At 63.8% G+C, this 15,784-nt stretch overlaps 1 protein-coding gene across 6 annotated transcripts in view; it reads right to left on the bottom strand.

Annotated features, from left to right (window-relative positions):
* Nucleotides 1-15,784, bottom strand: part of SLC12A7 (solute carrier family 12 member 7) — a 67,969-nt gene that overhangs the window by 18,000 nt on the left and 34,185 nt on the right. For 4 of the 6 annotated variants that reach the window (XM_045443149.1, XM_045443157.1, XM_045443176.1 and 1 more), the window contains exons 2-6: nt 5,198-5,292; nt 4,714-4,836; nt 2,267-2,413; nt 1,220-1,274; nt 219-349 (exon numbers count right to left, since the gene is read on the bottom strand). In XM_045443149.1, the coding sequence (XP_045299105.1) occupies nt 219-349; nt 1,220-1,274; nt 2,267-2,413; nt 4,714-4,836; nt 5,198-5,292 (551 nt within the window). Of the gene's footprint in view, nt 1-218; nt 350-1,219; nt 1,275-1,466; nt 2,081-2,266; nt 2,414-4,713; nt 4,837-5,197; nt 5,293-15,119; nt 15,679-15,784 lie in introns of those variants that run through there. The other 2 variants (XM_045443185.1, XM_045443196.1) reach the window with 2 other exon arrangements.

Below are 15,784 nucleotides of genomic sequence, written 5' to 3'. Positions count from 1 at the left end.
CACATCCGCTGGGCAAGAACGCTGGGGCCCACCCGCCGGGCGGCCAACGGACACTGGGTCACAGCTGCGTGGGCTCTGAGGAGACGGACGCAGTCAGCCTTCGAGGGCCCAAGGAGGCGGTGTCAGAGAGACACGGTGAGGGGCCGGTCGAGAGGCCCCGTGCGCCTCGGGACAGGCTCCTCAGGCTCTGGAAAACCAGCCCAAACCAAAGCACTTACCAAAAAAATCTCAATGGTCCCCAGGATATACATGGCCCCGGCGAAGGTCGTGCCCAGATAGAAGCAGAGGCCCACAGCCCCTCCAAACTCAGGCCCCAGGGACCTCGAGATCATGTAGTAGGAGCCGCCAGCTGCGAACCAGAGGAGGAAACAGCTTAAGGTCGCACCACTTACTGTGCTGCTGAAGGTGAACCCAACGCCTCAATTCTGTGCACTCTGCCCCAAAAAGGCTGAGGACACCTGGGGCCGTGTGGGCACCGTCTTGCACCAGAGCATGGCCGACGCCTTAGCTGACCCTGGATCCCACACCAGGCCCCTCCCAGCCCCCGACGGGCGGGGAGCACAGCCACCTGGGTCTATCTACGCCGCCTACACGGCTGCTGCCCGCTGGGCCAGGGCGGCTCCGGGCCGGGGGCAGCCTCCCCAAGACCTGGAGATGGGACACACGGTCCCTCCCTGCCCTCCTCGCCTGGAGCTCACTGCCCACCTGTCACCTGTCCCGGGGACGGTCACTACAAGTAGCCGTGACTCCAAGGCTCCAAGGCCAAGCCAGGTCCCCCAACAGACCGGAGCCCTGGCAGGCCCTCCAGCATCCCGGCCGCTGACACCGGTCAGAGGGTGCCTGAGGCAGGGACTGCCCGCTGTGGTGCTTCAGTTTAGCCGCAGAAATGACTCGGTTTAGAAAGAGGATGAGGGTCTGGGGGAAATTAACTCCAGAACCAAAGGCAAGAATCAACTCGTAAAACGCCAGCACCTCCAACCGGTGGACAAAGGTGAGATTTCACAAAGTATCGGGGAAGTATTCCCTTGGGTTCCTACCCAGAGAAGCCCGATGTCACAGCAGGCTCGGGCGCCAGGCCAGGTGCTAGGGGACAAGTGTGCACAGGATCCCCACCTTGGTACCCTTGGGGGACACCAGGACACCAGCTCTCGGTGCGTTGGTGGGCTGCGATACCAAGTGAGGAGGACGGCCCTCCGCTCAGCCTGCCCGGCACCCTTACCTGGGACCACACCGTTGGTGGCGATGGCACTCATGGAGATGGCGGTCAGCATCGTCTGCAAAGACACAGGAGATCCTCTCAAAAGAGAGAACACGCCGGGAGCCGCACCGGCCCAATCACAAAGGAACCGGCGAGCCACCAGCCACATGGGCTCTGGAATGCTCCGGAATGTTCCTCATCATCTCCCACCCAACCCCTAAAGCTGGGCTCCTGCAGGCCATCAGAAACAGCCAATGCAGGACCCCACCTGGAGTGAAAGGCTGGCTCCTGCCCGAGTGTCCACCTGCCGTGGGGTGTGGCTAAGTGTCCTGCTGGGCACATTTGCTACTTAAAGAAGCCTCTTCTCTTATTCCAGGTTTGTAAGTTTCTGTGGCAATTACTCCAGATAGCCTCCAGGTTCCTCCAGTAAAAGCAGTGTCACAGAAGGAAGGGGACACAGTTCAGGCAGCCACACCACAGCCCACAAAGCTGTAGGGGGCACAGGCAGGTCCCCAGGGGGCCAGGTCAAGGGACTCTCGCCTGTTGTGTTGTCTGAATTTTAGCCAGAGGGCTCCAGGTGACACCGGGGGATCAGAACAGCCAGTTACGGTCCCCACAGTGAGAGCAAGGCAGGAAAGGCTGTGGCTCTTGGAGCAGGTGCCCAGGACGCAGAGGCCACGGCAGACCCACGAGCAGTGGGAAGGAGGCCTAGTGCAGTTGTGCAGAGGAGACATGAGGGCAAGGCGGGTCTGGGGAACCGGGGTCTGGGGCTGAGCAAGTCACTGGCGTGGGCCCTTCCTTCGAACAGGGAGCCCAGGGGCTTCAAAACCGGAAAGGGACCTCGGCAAAACACAGCACCCTCACGAGTGCTGACAGCGCCCCTCAGAAGCCCTCGGCCACCAGGATGTGCGCCCCAGCATCCTTTCACAGACACAGGTACAGGAGTCCCACCGGCCCCACGAGACTCGACTTCCCTTGGGCACAGAGCCCTGGAGAGCCCCCGGCCACCCACACGGATGGGTCCCTGACGTCCAGACGCCACCCGCCCGGGGACCTGCAGTCACTCACGCAGGTACAGCACATGGACACGATGAGGAAGGACTCTAGGACGCCAGCCGCCCCCACGATCCACGTCAGGCGCAGAAAGAGGATCACGCCGAGGATGTTCTGGAGGCAGGGCAGGTAGACGCCGATGAAGGTGCCCATGCGCGGGCTCTGGAAGCGAGCACAGCAGTTCTGGTTCCAGGGAGGCTGGACCCTCACCTGCAGGCATCCAGCTGCACGGCCCTGCCCCGGGAGCCCCGGGACAGAAGTTCAGCACGTCGGCCGGGCAGACGACGCCAGGGGCCCAGCCTGTCCTGTCCGACAGCTGACATGACACCGCGATCAGGTACAGGGCTGTCTGAAGAGGCAAGATGACGTTCAAGGGAAACACCTCTCAAGTTCAGGTGAATTAAAAAACACAAAAAAACTGGGGAAGATTTGCTTTGAAATCACTTCCTGTGAAAGAGAACAGGCTGCAATCGAGGGGCTGGAGGCAGCTCTGCCGGCTCGCGGCCCAGGGACGGGCTCCCCGAGGGCAGCAGGCTGCACCCACATTTAAGGAGGCAGGTAAACTCTCAGGACCAAAGGGCTGGTCTCCACGCAGGAACGCCTGCCCCCATGAGCCTGGACGGGGCGGGGCCACAGAGCCCCATGGGACCCCACAACCCTGGGGAAAACCCCCTGAGGGCACCCCCGAGCGCGTGGGCGTCTTCACGTCTGGGACGCTCAGCTCCCTCTTAATGCAGGGCCTGGGCCTGCCCGCCCACGGGGTGCCTGGCTTCTGTGTGCCCCCTCGAGTGGCCACGGGGCAGGCGAGAGCAACTCAGGGACTTTCCAGTTGTGTAAACTGGGAACGCACTGGCCAAGGGAGGGTGGTGCCAGGCAGGGGGCGGCGTCTCGTTCACAGGTAAGCGCCACGCAGCCATCCCCAGCTGACGCGGGGCGTCCACTGCTGTTCTGCACCTGGCGTCGGGCAAGACCCGAGTCACCCTGGAAGAACCTGCAGTTCGCTCCTACAGGCGGCTTTGCTGGACCAGCCCGGCCGGACGGGAGGTCCAGAGCCCTCACTGGGCGGGGCCGGGGGGGGGGGGGGGTGGACATCTGCGGATGAGCTCCTGTGCTTGGTTGGTCACAGGGGACAGTAAGGGAAGCCCCCATCCCCAGGGGACCTGGTCAGCCCTCAGCGGGGCGGCTGATTCGTGCCACCCAGAAAATGTCCACCTGGTGACGATGGTTGTGCTGAGGGTCCCAGGGTGGCTGGATCCCTCCTGTGACCGAAATCCAGCCTGCAGCAGCTGCCCCAGTGTCTCCAGGGGACAGAGGACAGACAGCTGACCTGCCCCACGGGCAGGTTGTCCCAGGTCCTAACCTGGCCACAGGTCCAAGCCACGTGCTGTGCAGGTTCACCAGGCTGGACACTTAGATTACGTGCCAACAGAAACTATGCGGAGGGGTCTGGGCTGCACTTCTGTGCAGGGGAGGCTAGGACACACTGGGCTGAGCTGGGCAGCCTGGGGACAGCGGGGGGAGCCAGCAGGGGCCGGCACACCCGGGCCCACCACGGCAAAGCACCTGTTCCGAAGGCAGTGGACATCACAGAAGCCCCAGCACACGCACAGAGGGACAGACACCGATGGGTGCTGACTGCACAGAAGATGCCTGAGGTTCCCAAAGTCTGGACCAGAGAAGAGCCTGTGAGGCCACAGGCAGTGCCCGGGGTACATGGGAAACCCCAGAGCATCTGTCAGCATGGCACCTGGCCCACAGCATCCGTGGTATAACCTGCGACCAGGGCCACCATGGGCTCCCGAGGGCTGGGGAGCGTCCTTCAGGGCACTGCTCCCTGCCCCCAGGAGGGCGGCCGGACCAGGGCTGGGCAAGGCAGTCCTCACACCCCACGTCTCTCACTCCAGACTAAGCAGGTGGCACTTCACAAACACAGAGCAAACGCGCCCAAGTGTCAAGGGAATGGGAGAATCCATTCTGCTGGTTTATAGTAAGAGGTGTCTTCTGTGGCCGGACTTCCTGACAGCCGAGGTCAGGCTGGACACAAGATGCGGGAGGGACTCCGTGCACGCAGGGCTGGCGCCATGGGCAGAGTGCGCAGAGGAGGGAGAGGCGGCCACGGAGCCCCCAGGCTGCCACAGCCAGCTGCAGGAATCCGGCAGAAAATGCTCAACCCCTTGAGGGGAGACCAGGTGCCCAGGCCCCAGGCCACCTTCGTCCTGCTGGCCTGGTCGCCGCCCTGCTTCATAATCCCTGAAACACAGCACCTGTGGGCAGTACTGGCAGGGCCAAGAGCCGGGGGAATAATCACCGTGGAAGGTCGGAAAAAGCCCTCGTCTGCCCTAACTGAACCTCGTGCAGACGAGAGACAAAACTAATGTTTTGCTGGGACTCAGGGAGTGTCCCAGGGACAAGGGAAGAGATGGGACGGGGGAGAGGGGACAGGGGGAAGGGTGGGGGCTCACCTTGACCTCTCGCCTCTTGCTGTCCTCGTCCTCCTCGTGCTCCACCACGCCCTGGCTCAGGTTGGTGTAGTTGGCCAGCTTGTTGAGCAACGAGGACACCATGGGATTGCTGTCCATTTCCTCCTGTTTGGGGCCAAGCTGTGGGTTAGTTACCCGGAACCTCAACCCACGGGAGCAACGGCCAGCAGGGCTCCCTGCGGTGTCCAGCCCCACACCCGGGGCACACAGGGCTGATGCGGGCCCTCGACGTCCCGGACGCCTGCACACCAGGGTCCCCAGTTGGGGTCAGGAGCAGAGGTCGGGGCTCCAGGCCACAGAGCCGGGGTGTGGGGCTCCCCCCATGCACAGTGTCCAATCAGGAGGCCAGCCCTCCGCCTGACCCCCAGCTCCTCACTAGACCGTGGGGTCTCGGGGCCCCGGCCCTGTCATGTGACCGAGTGAAGCCTCAGCCCTCGCACTTTGTGTAGAAGGAAGCATGAGTCACCTCAAAAAGTGCCATGTTCTTCCCTTCAAAGCAGTTCTCCGGTTCCACATCCACATGGTTAATAAACGGGCTGTTTTCTCTCGAGTTTCCATCTCCTGGTGGGGAAAACGCCCAGGTCAGTTTCAGGAGCAGCTGGAAGGAGGCAGGGGCCACTGCAGACCCGTGCGGGCCCAGCCCCTCCCCCAAAGGCCTGGGGGAGGACCTGTGAGACTCCAGGACCCTTGGCTCCCCCCGCCCTGCGCACACACACTGGCACACGGCCCCACCCCCTAGGCAGGACCCTGCCCCCCAACCCCCCCACGCATGTGCACACGCGCGCGCACACACACACACACCCGCCCCCCGCCCCCCAGGCAGGACCCCACTCCAACGAGTCAAGTGCAGCCCCCACTGACTCAGCAAGACCCAAGCTGCATGCCGGGGAAGGGGGGCCATACACTGCATCCAGGACCCCCCCCCCCCCAACAGGACAGCACAATCCCGTTTCCCAGGCAGCAGGCTGACCGCGGGGAGACGGTCTGCGTGCCTTGGGGGAGCTGCACCTTGTGGTCTCGGTGCCCACACGAAGGCCCAGGGCAGGCCAGGGTGCCTCAGCTCCACCCACAAGGCTGGAGGCGGTCAGCCGCCCGCACACAGGCCGCGGCAGTGTCTCCTGGTGCCAGACGGCTGCCCACAGCAGGCGCCAAAGGAGCACCTTCCCTGCTGCACAGCGGCTGGTGACCCCTGACCATCTGCTCCTGAAGCCGGGGTCACGGCCCTGCCACCTGGTGCCCCGCCCACAGGCACGGTGCCCCCCGGACCCTGCATCCCCCAACCCTCTGCCAAGAGCCTACACTCGGCACGGCCGCCACCCTGTGCCATGGATGGCATCAGAAAGGAAGGACAAGGGCGACCTCCGTGCAGGCGGGGTCACAGCCAGGCCCTCGACCAGTAAGTGAGAGATGGCTCCCGCCCCCCACTATTTCTCCAGGGTCCCAACAGGCTTCAAGAAGAGCGTATACGCCCAACCCACGTGAAACCCATCAACCTCACAAGTAACGTGTTCAGGGCAAAGCGACGCCCCGACGTCACCCCATCCTGGGAGTGTGGCTCGCAGGGGCGGGTCCAGGCGGGCACAGCCACGTCTGTAAACCCTGCGATAACCAGATGGCCCCAGACCAAGACCCGCAGTGCTCCTTACAAAAAAGTTAGAATAAGAAGACTGCTCGCCGACCGCATAGCCCATCGGCGGGCACGTGGTTTTCAAGACAGCTCAGCCCACGATGAAGGTCTGCCCGAGTTTAAGATCCTGGGCACACAGAACAGCACCCACGGATGTCAGGAGAAAAGCACAGAACAGAATGTGTCTACCACAGGGTTTTAGCCCCCGGGAAGGGCACGTGGCGCTCACCCGCGGGTGCTGGGATGCCAGGCAGTGGTGGCACTACCTGCCGGGGTCCGGGGAGAGGACTCTGGGGCAGCCTTCTGCTCAGGAATAAGCCCCAAGCCCCAAGCAGGCCGCACGCCTCCTGCCACACCATCTGGTGTCCTGACCTACGACCCGCCACGCAGGAAGGCTCCCCAGAGCAAGGACCCCAGGAAAGTCTCCAAAACCAGCTTTCTCAGACCCCAGGGCACCGAGTGAGACTCACAGCGGGCCCTGTGGGGTGACCCCACCACGGTCCAACTTTCTGACAGAATCCCCAAAGGACAGGAGGGTCACCATCCTCCCCAGACACTCAGGGGTGGGAGGTGTCCACCGGTCTGTCCCCGTGGCGGCTCAAGGTGACGAGGGGCAGCGATGGTGGGCCACCACACTGGGCACAGCAGAGAATCCCTCAGCCCAGGCAGACCCCGAGGGGTCCCCGCCCACGGCACCTGGAGCCCGAGCGGGCAGACCCGGCCCTCCCACCTCCACAACCCACCATTCGCCCCAGCCGGTCTGTGGTCTGCACCCCACAGCTTCTTCCGGACCTTAACCCTGTGCTCTCGCCAGCCAGCGCCTCCTCGCGTGGCCTCTGAAACCACACCCGTGTTTCACACTTAGAGAAAGAAAAAGCAGAAACAAAGATGGACAAAACAGTAAACGGAACACAAGCGACCATATTCCACCGAATGCCATTCTCCACACTCACCCCAGCGGGGCTCAAAGAAGCGGCCCGAGTGCCCTGAACGCAGACTGAGTCCTGCACTACAGACCCCGGAGAACTAAGGAGACCAAAGCCTCAGCGGGGTCCCCTTTCCAGAGACCTGGGTGAGCGCTTCCAGACCCGGCCTGTGTGTCTGTGAGCGCACGGCACACCCCAGGCCGCTGGGGCAGGTGTGCAGGGTGCGGGCTCTTCACCTGTGACCGTTACACCTGCCTGTCCCCCCTGTCGGCCGAGGACACCCCAGCACATCATCGAAGGGACAGAGTACCAGCACGGGGCTCCCGCTGGCCACCCCCAAAACAATCTGTGTCCAAGGTCACAGTACACGTACCAAGTCCACGGGCGGGTGAACAACGGGGGACGGCACAAGCACCTGCCAGGCTGCATCGCCCGCTAAGCCACAGGGAGGGATGGGGACGGAAAAGCCCCCGCGGGAAGGATGGCTGCAGTGGCGGCTTGCGCCAGACCTGCTCCACATCACAAGGCAAGCACGCCCTGGGGGAGAAGCCGACCCGCTGACCTAACCAAGGTCAAGGTTAACACCAGGGTCACAAGCCAGCCGACACCCAGGGAGAACACTCGTGACTGGTGACTTCACCGGAAAGCCTGAGACAACGCCAGACAAGCACAGAAGCGGCCCCTCAGGGACGCAACACCACAGAGGGCAAAGACAGGCGTGGAATGTTCCGGAAACAGGGACAGCACAGAGACGGGGCGGTGGAGAGCAGCACGTGGCCCACGTCCTCTGATAAAGGACACTGCCGGGCCGACTGGTGAAGCCAGAGGAAGAGCCGCAACAGGGAGAAAGTGCCTGTTACCGGGAGAGGCGTCTCCCACAGCGGCTCAGAAGACAGAGCAGCAGAGGGGACAGAAACGGGTCCCCAGAGACTCTCCACGGCCTCACAGCTTCTACAAACTCTACAGTGAGAGCTTTTAAAAAAATGTGTCAAGCAGGGCGCCTGGGTGGCTCAGTCAGTTGAACATCTGACTTCGACTCAGGTCATGATCTCGCGGTTTGTGAGTTTGAGCCCCACATCGGGCTCTGCGCCGACAGCTCGGAGCCCGGAGCCTGCTTTGGATTCTGGGTCCCCCTCTCTCTCTGCCCCTCCCCCGCATGCTCGCGTGTGCTCTCAAAAACAAATGTTAAAAAGCAAAGCCAGAGAAACTCGCACGGTGTAGGGCTCGCTCGTACATAAAGAAGCAAGTTTTATCTCGAAGAAACGACAGACTGAAAATTTCAGAATTGAGGCCCGGAAGACACACATATGGGCAGGCACCATTCACACACGCTGGCACACAGGCCTCAGACCACTCGTAACCAGTGTGTGAAGAAATGCAGGCAAAAATCTGAGACCCTGAACCCCCTGGGTGAAAGACAGAGGAGCAGGTCCCTGTATCGTCAGAACAAAGGGGAGGTGCCCAGTACCAGGGTCGTCTGGGGCCACGCGAGCCACACGGTGACAGGACGCCCCGTGGCATTCCTGCCTCAAAGAGTTTCTCCTGAAAACCACCCCAAGCAAATGGCCACGCACAAATGCCGTGGCATTCTACGAGCCTCCTGACCCAGATCCTTCAAGCGTGCTGATGCCAGGACAGACAGCAAGGGGGGAAAGGTCCTAGACCACGGGTCCGGCAAGCTTCCTCTGTAAAAGGCCACAGTGCCATCACAAGCATCTGGGCACCAAAGACAAGGTGTGAACAAGCAGCAGGGCCACGTGCCGATAAAACTTTACTGACAAAAGCAGGTGGCCAGGGCACAGGCTGCAGAGAGCCCAGCAGGGGGCTCTCAACACACAGCCGCGTGTGTGATCCTCGGGGAGGCCGCCAAGCAGGGAGGTGGCCGTCCCGCCTCCCACCCACCCTGACCCGCTCCCAGCTTGCCCAGCAGTCCCTGCCCCACCTCACGGCACATAGGATCAGCCTGTTTAAAGCCCCCCACCCAGCCTGCCAGCCCAGAGACGTCTGCGGAAACCAGTGCTTCGGGGATCACTGCTCTCTGCAGCCTGACGGCCTCAGCGACCGCAAACACCTACACCTGCTCTGTGGGACACACGACTGGTGAGCAGGCCCAACCCTGGCCCGGGACCCAGAGACCACGGACGCGCTCGCCCAGGAGCGGAGCGGACCGGACGGCTGGCGTCTGCCGGTCTGGGGCCCAAGGTCTCAGGAAGTAACTGGAACCTGGAAGGAGCACAGGTGGGCGTGGGGTGCGAGGCCCTGGCCAGCAGCGCTGTCCTCGTCCCCTCCTGTGCAGGCTACTTCAGATGAAGCCACACCTCACCCCGTGATCTTAACACAAAATGTTCAACACGCTTTGTTCACAACACAACACAATCGTGTTCTTAACCCAAAATGCTCAACAAAACGTTCAGCTTTTCTGTGAAAGCTGCCCCCTGCCCCCACAGTGCTGGACACACATCCAGACAGGGACTCTGCCTCATCCTCCTGAGGCCCCCGTAATTGCCCCCGTTAGGGTACAGAGCTCGCCCCGCAGTCCTGGAGGCAACTCCCCACCCCCCCCACCCCCCCCACCCACACACCAGTTCTGACTCCGCTAAATGCAATCTCAACCCCTGGTCAGGGAAGATCGGATGTGACCAGGGGCAAGGTCATCCTGGCAGACAGCGCCTCCCTCCCCCAAGCCTGAATCTGGTTACTCTCCAGACTCCAGGCACGCTGCACAGCCCTGGCTCCCTTGTCCCTGAGAGAAGTGTGTGCAAACGCAGCAGGCAGGGCAGGGATGCCCGGGGACAGGGAGGCAGGGGCTCAAGGAGGCAGGGAGGCCAGCCACCGACCAGGAGTCCAGAGCTCAGACCCCGGTGGCCTGCTACCAACTGGAGCCCAGAGCCCCAGTTGCTGCTGACGACAGTGTCCTCCTGCAGCCCTGAGGGCCAGAAGCCCCCGCGTCCCTGTCCCTTCTCGGGTTACAGCGTCCATCAGCCGCCGTCCCCTGGCTTGGTCTCCTCCTCCTGAGTGAGCTTCACATCACTCCCCACCTCCCTCCGCCTCCAGGTTTGCATCCAGGATTTACCAGTGTCTCTCCCTGAACCGCTCCCGAGAAAGGGGCACAGACTGACTTGGGAGGGTCGGCGGCCACCCCCCTCCTGCCCCCAAATGCAGGCTCTGCTTTGCTTGTGCTGGACCCCAGACATGCAGGGCGCCTCCAGCAGGATGGAGTCCCCCCCAGTGGCCCCCTGGTGCATCCGGTGCCAGACCCCGGAGCACGGCCCGTGGCCAGGACCTCTCTGAAACCCCGTTACGGCCGGAATGAGGTGTTTCTCGGCTCCACAGCCCTAATAGCGGATTCCTGACCCCTGGGCCTTGCCCCCTGCCCTCCACGCATCACATCCAGGACCAGTGCTGCAACCTGGATTCCGGAACCCAGACCAGCAGGCTCCTCCTGGGCTGGAGGGTGAGTTCTGTGTCCAGCCAGCAAACACTGCCAGGCTCAGGTCACAGCCCCCGTGGTTTTCACGGCACATTTCTGGCTAAAACAGAAACACTCACCGTGTCGAAACCAGAGGAAATAGAATGAGGGCAAGAACCGTGACAACTACCCCCCACCGCCCGCCGCCCCAGATGCCTGCTCGCACCAGGCACGGCATCCTATCCCGGGACCATGCGCCAGCCTTTCCCACCCCAGGTCCCCAGGAAAGCGGAAGGAAGGGCCGTCTCAGGGACGCGTGTGCCCCACAGGGAAGCCGACGGGAAAGCGGACGCCCTTCCTGCCCGCCCGACCCCGGGCCCAGCCAAGGGCCCCCCCTCAGGTGTCCGCTGAGCCCGCCCACCCGGGCCTGCAGGGCCACCGCTGGGGTCGCGGGGGAGGGACGGAGGCCTGAGACACTGCTCCCCGAGTTCCACACGGACTAGCTCACGTTAGTACGTTTCACCTGTTTCCTTCACCCCGTGCCCAGTGCGCCCACCAAAAACAAATCCCTTTATTTAAGGCCAGTGTCACACTTCTGCTCCAGTCCGGGGTCCCTGACACAGGACGGAGGCACGATCTGCCTAACGCCGGGTCCACCACGTGAGTGACCTCCGCGTGCATCTGGCTGGCCTCGTGGAGCCTGGCACCACAGAGGAGTGGCAGGGGGGCCTGCCCATGGCTCCCAGAGGCCTCCCGGCAAGGACGGAGCCCTCACTTCCAAAGCATCAGACGCATCCTGACCCCAGCACCCATGTGACGCCAGGTGTGACCCAAGAGCAGATGACCCCCGTGAGCAGCCTCATGGTCGGAGGGGCAGTGTGGCCTCGGGGACAAAGCCCCCCAGGCTCCCCCCATCTCCCGCTTGCCCACGCTTCCAAAAAGGGGGAGGCTCCCTGGGGAACCACCTCGGGGACCTCTGGGAGAAGGTCGGCTTCAGACGCTGGAGGAGCGCAGCCCCCTCCCAGCCCGACCACGGCCACCACAGCAACTAGCTGCCGCCACCCGCCACCCGAGAGACCAGGCGAAGACTCCGCCTCTGGGACGTTTTCTTCAGATCCCACACTCACGGCCCCAAAAGAGGGAACATCCCAGGGGACACTCGGCTACCAGGAGGCGCCAATGAAGAAAAACTGCAAAGCAGGAGGAGTGCCCGGAAAATTCCAGGACACACAGACCACCCGTGTGCACAGTCACAGGCGCTGGCACAGGCACAGCACGCGGGCACACTCGTGTGCACAGATACAGACCACACACGTGCACGATCACACGCACTGACAGACGAACGGCACAGACGCGCCCGGGCACACGCACTCCCACACGTCTCTGGGGACCACACCTCTGACGGCCTCACGGCCTTTCCTGAAGGGGCATGCCCCCCCTCCCACCCCGCACAAGGAATGACGGACCCCCACTCCCATCGGTCACTTGGCCGTTTGCCCACTCTGGTCTGCCCTCTCCCGCGACCTCCTCCACGTCAGGATCTGCAGTTGGCGACCAGGCCCAAGGAGGGGGTGGGGAGATTCCGCCAGGGGCACCGGGCCCTCAGCCGCCTCCTGGGGCGGCTCCTGTTACGGACACAGGCTCCCGTCTGGCGGTGACGGAGACCCTGCGGCTCAGGGAGGAGGAAACCCAAGACTGACCCGCGGCCACTCCTCTGGTTTCGGCCCAACTCGATCCCTCCCCAGTGACTGCGGAGCCTCCCTGGGAACCGGCCGACGACACAGCCGAGGGATCACGGCCACCCCTGCGACAGGCCGGCTCCTGGACAGGGAAACTGAGGCACGAGATGCTCTCCTGCGGGCCCTGCGGCACTCCGGGAGCAGAGGCCAGCACAGATAGGGACGCAGGGGTGGCTGCGGCCAGCACCCTGCAGGAAGCCGCCGCTCACGCCACCTGCACGCATCCCCCCACCCCCCGAACGGACACGGGCCCAGCGGCCCGGCACTGAGTCCCGGTAGCCGCTCCCTCTCTGCCGAGGTGTCGGCCAGCTCCCCCCCACCCCGGCGTGGAGCCACGCACACGCCCCAGGGACGCAGGAGATTCCGCGGCTGCCCCCATACCACCCCAGACCACACAGGACTCAGGGCGGCACCTCCGCCTCCTCCCCCACCTGTCCCTCCAGAAGAAACCGCAAGACAAGAAACCCGCCCAAGGCACAACGGGGCCAGAGACACAGGAGCGGGAGACCCGGCCAAGACTTGCACGGGCACCTCAACATTCCACCAGGGAAGCAGCCTGGCGGACCACCGCCCCCACCCCGGGACACGGGGGCCACCTGGTGGGGCCCACTCACCCTGTGATCCCCCAGGACACGGGGGTCACCTGGTGGGGCCCACTCACCCTGTCCACCCCCTGGGACACCTGGTCAGGCCCACTTGCCCCGGGAACCCCCAGGACACAGGGGTCACCTGGTCGGGCCCACTCACCCTGTCCACCTCCCCCCCAGGACACGGGAGCCACTCACCCTGTCTCCCCTGGGACACCTGGTTGAGGCCTGCTCACCGGGGCTCCTGGCAAGACGTTCGAGGACCCACATGATGCCAACAGCCACGGACAAGGGAGCCGGGGTGCAAACAGCACAGCTGGCCGGGGCACCTCACTTTGTCCGGCCCTAGTCCTGCTGGAGCTGCTGAGCTTATCTGCACAAACCAGGCCTCTGCTCCGAACAGGGAGTTTCCCTCCTTTTCACAAAAGGAGACGTTAAGCCTCTGTGCTGTCTCCGCCAACAGCACTGCCCTAGAGCCCCCCAGAAGGGAGCCCAGGCCTGCGCGGGTCTGTCCTCAGCAGGTGCCCACACCTGGCCGCCCCGACCGCCAAGGCCCAAACTCCCACCGCCGGGGAGACCGGCTCACGTGTTCCCGGGTGCCACAACCCCGCAGGCCTGCTGGGTCCTCGTCCAAGGCTCCCCCACCCGCCCCCCCCGGCAGCGGGCCTTCCTCTGGCCCCGCCGAGGGCAGAGCTGGAGACGCCCGCCTGCCCGGCACAGCTGTTGGCTATGGCGACGCACCGCAGGGGGCGCTCGGCCAGCGTGCCTGCCCTTGGGCGATGGTAACACCTAACAACACGCTCTGCCCTGCGGGCTCACGGCTGCAGCGCCCGACCCGGCTCGCAAAACGCACACCCCACTGTGGGTGACAGCGGCAGACCCTGGGCCAGGGTCCCCACAATCACAATCAACCGAACGCCAGCTGCCCCGGCCGTGCAGGGATGAGGAAAGGCCTTCTGCGGCAGCCCCCACGGACAGCAGCCCTGGGAAGGTGTCCCTGGCCCAAGGTCACCGGTCCTCCGACGCAGGAGCCCGGGCCCGCCCGGGAGTCACCCAGTTATGCGCCCTGACAGAGGGTTCTGCGGTGGGCAGTCCCCCCCCTCCACTCACCCGCAGGATCCCACCGAGCAGGAGAACCTGGGCCCACTCCGGCTGCCCCTGGGGGGCACCTAACGCCCCGAGAACTCCATCCACACCCCCCCAGGGACACAGGGTAAGCAGGGAACACTTGAGGCCATTTCCTTGAAAGAAATACCCCGAAACTCACTTGAGCCTTAACCTCTGAGGGTGGGCAATGCCCTGTGGCCCCCAGCCCCTCAGCAAGGTGAGTAGGGGGCCCCACAATCTCCGACAGTGCCCACAACACCAACAACGCACAGGCCCCACGGAGCACCCCCAGCAGAGAGAGGCAGGTGACGGTGTCCAAGGACGCCCAGCACAGCGGCCTCTCCACATCCAAGCCCCGCAGCCGCCAGAGTCGGCTCCTTCCTGCTCACAGGCACAAGAGGCCGGCCTCCCAGTCCGTGCAGAGCCCACATACCCCACGCCGGCCGGCCCATCCACGGAATTCCCCTGGGTCATCTCAGTGTCCCGTGGCTTCAAACTCTGACTCATCGCGCCTCCCTGTCTGGGGCCAGGCTCACCCCAGAGGCCACTGCTTTTCACACACACCCGGGGGGAGGGCGGCATTCCAGGGGGGCCACCGATCACCCACAGACAGCCTGACCCCTGCTGGTCCAGCACACGGTTACGGGCACAGCCACAGACCCAAGTGCCCGCGTCACCAGGGAAGGCCAAGTGAGCAGAGGGTCCGTCTGTGGGGTCAGCCACAGCCCACCTTGCAAACGGTGACTGCGTCGGGGGTTCACCAGGACTCCCCCACCCCCACGGGGAGGCTACAGCTCAGAGATGCCCCCCAGTCAGGACAGCCACACAGCCAGGGACATCAGAACCGGAACAGGCCAGTCTCCGCATGGAGAGGCCTAGCCTGCCCCCTGGCCACTCTCCGCCTGGCACCACCATCCCGGCACCCAAGCGTCCCCTTCCACGAGGCCATGCTGACACCCAGCACTACAGGGCACTCCACTGTCCCCAACATACCTCAAATCATGTGCTGGCCCCGCAGCCTCCACGTCCCCAGGAGCAGGACACACGCTGATCTGAACACTGACGCACCCAAGGCCACAATGGACACCAGCCGTGGTGGACGCTCCAGTCTTCACAGAACTGCCCTGCGGGCCCTGTAACTGCGCAGCCCCTCGGGGAGCGGCCACGAGAGGCAGACCCTCACAGGCGCCCCTTGTGCCAAACTCACGGCAGCCACCCCCCCACAAGCAGCTACCACGGCCAATGGTGTCCACAGCTCAGATACCCATCCCAGCATAGCAGCATCACACTGAGAATGTCTAGGGAACTTTCTAGAACAACACACTCAGGGATCTATGTGGCAAGTTTCCTCATAATGGTCATGGGAACAGATCTCACATCAGAGGCACAGACGTGTCTCACCACCACTTCCTCAGCCCGGGTGGCAACAGACACCCCCCGAATGACACCTCCAGCCACGTCACTGGGCTGAGAGGGCAAGAACAGATGCCCTGACACCCCAACACCACGTGACCGCCAAGCCCCTGTGCCTGCCTCCACGTGCGTGCACACACAGCCCACATGCGTGCACACACATGCACACGGATACACAGCCCACGTGTGCACACACACGAGCCCAGCAGGGGACCTAGTCGAGCCAAGGGCCTCCCCCAGGAAGA

Source organism: Leopardus geoffroyi, chromosome A1, assembly GCF_018350155.1.
Source record: "Leopardus geoffroyi isolate Oge1 chromosome A1, O.geoffroyi_Oge1_pat1.0, whole genome shotgun sequence".
NCBI lineage: Eukaryota > Metazoa > Chordata > Mammalia > Carnivora > Felidae > Leopardus > Leopardus geoffroyi.
The sequence above is the reverse complement of the archived record's forward strand: the minus strand, read 5'-3'. Positions and strand labels throughout refer to the sequence as shown.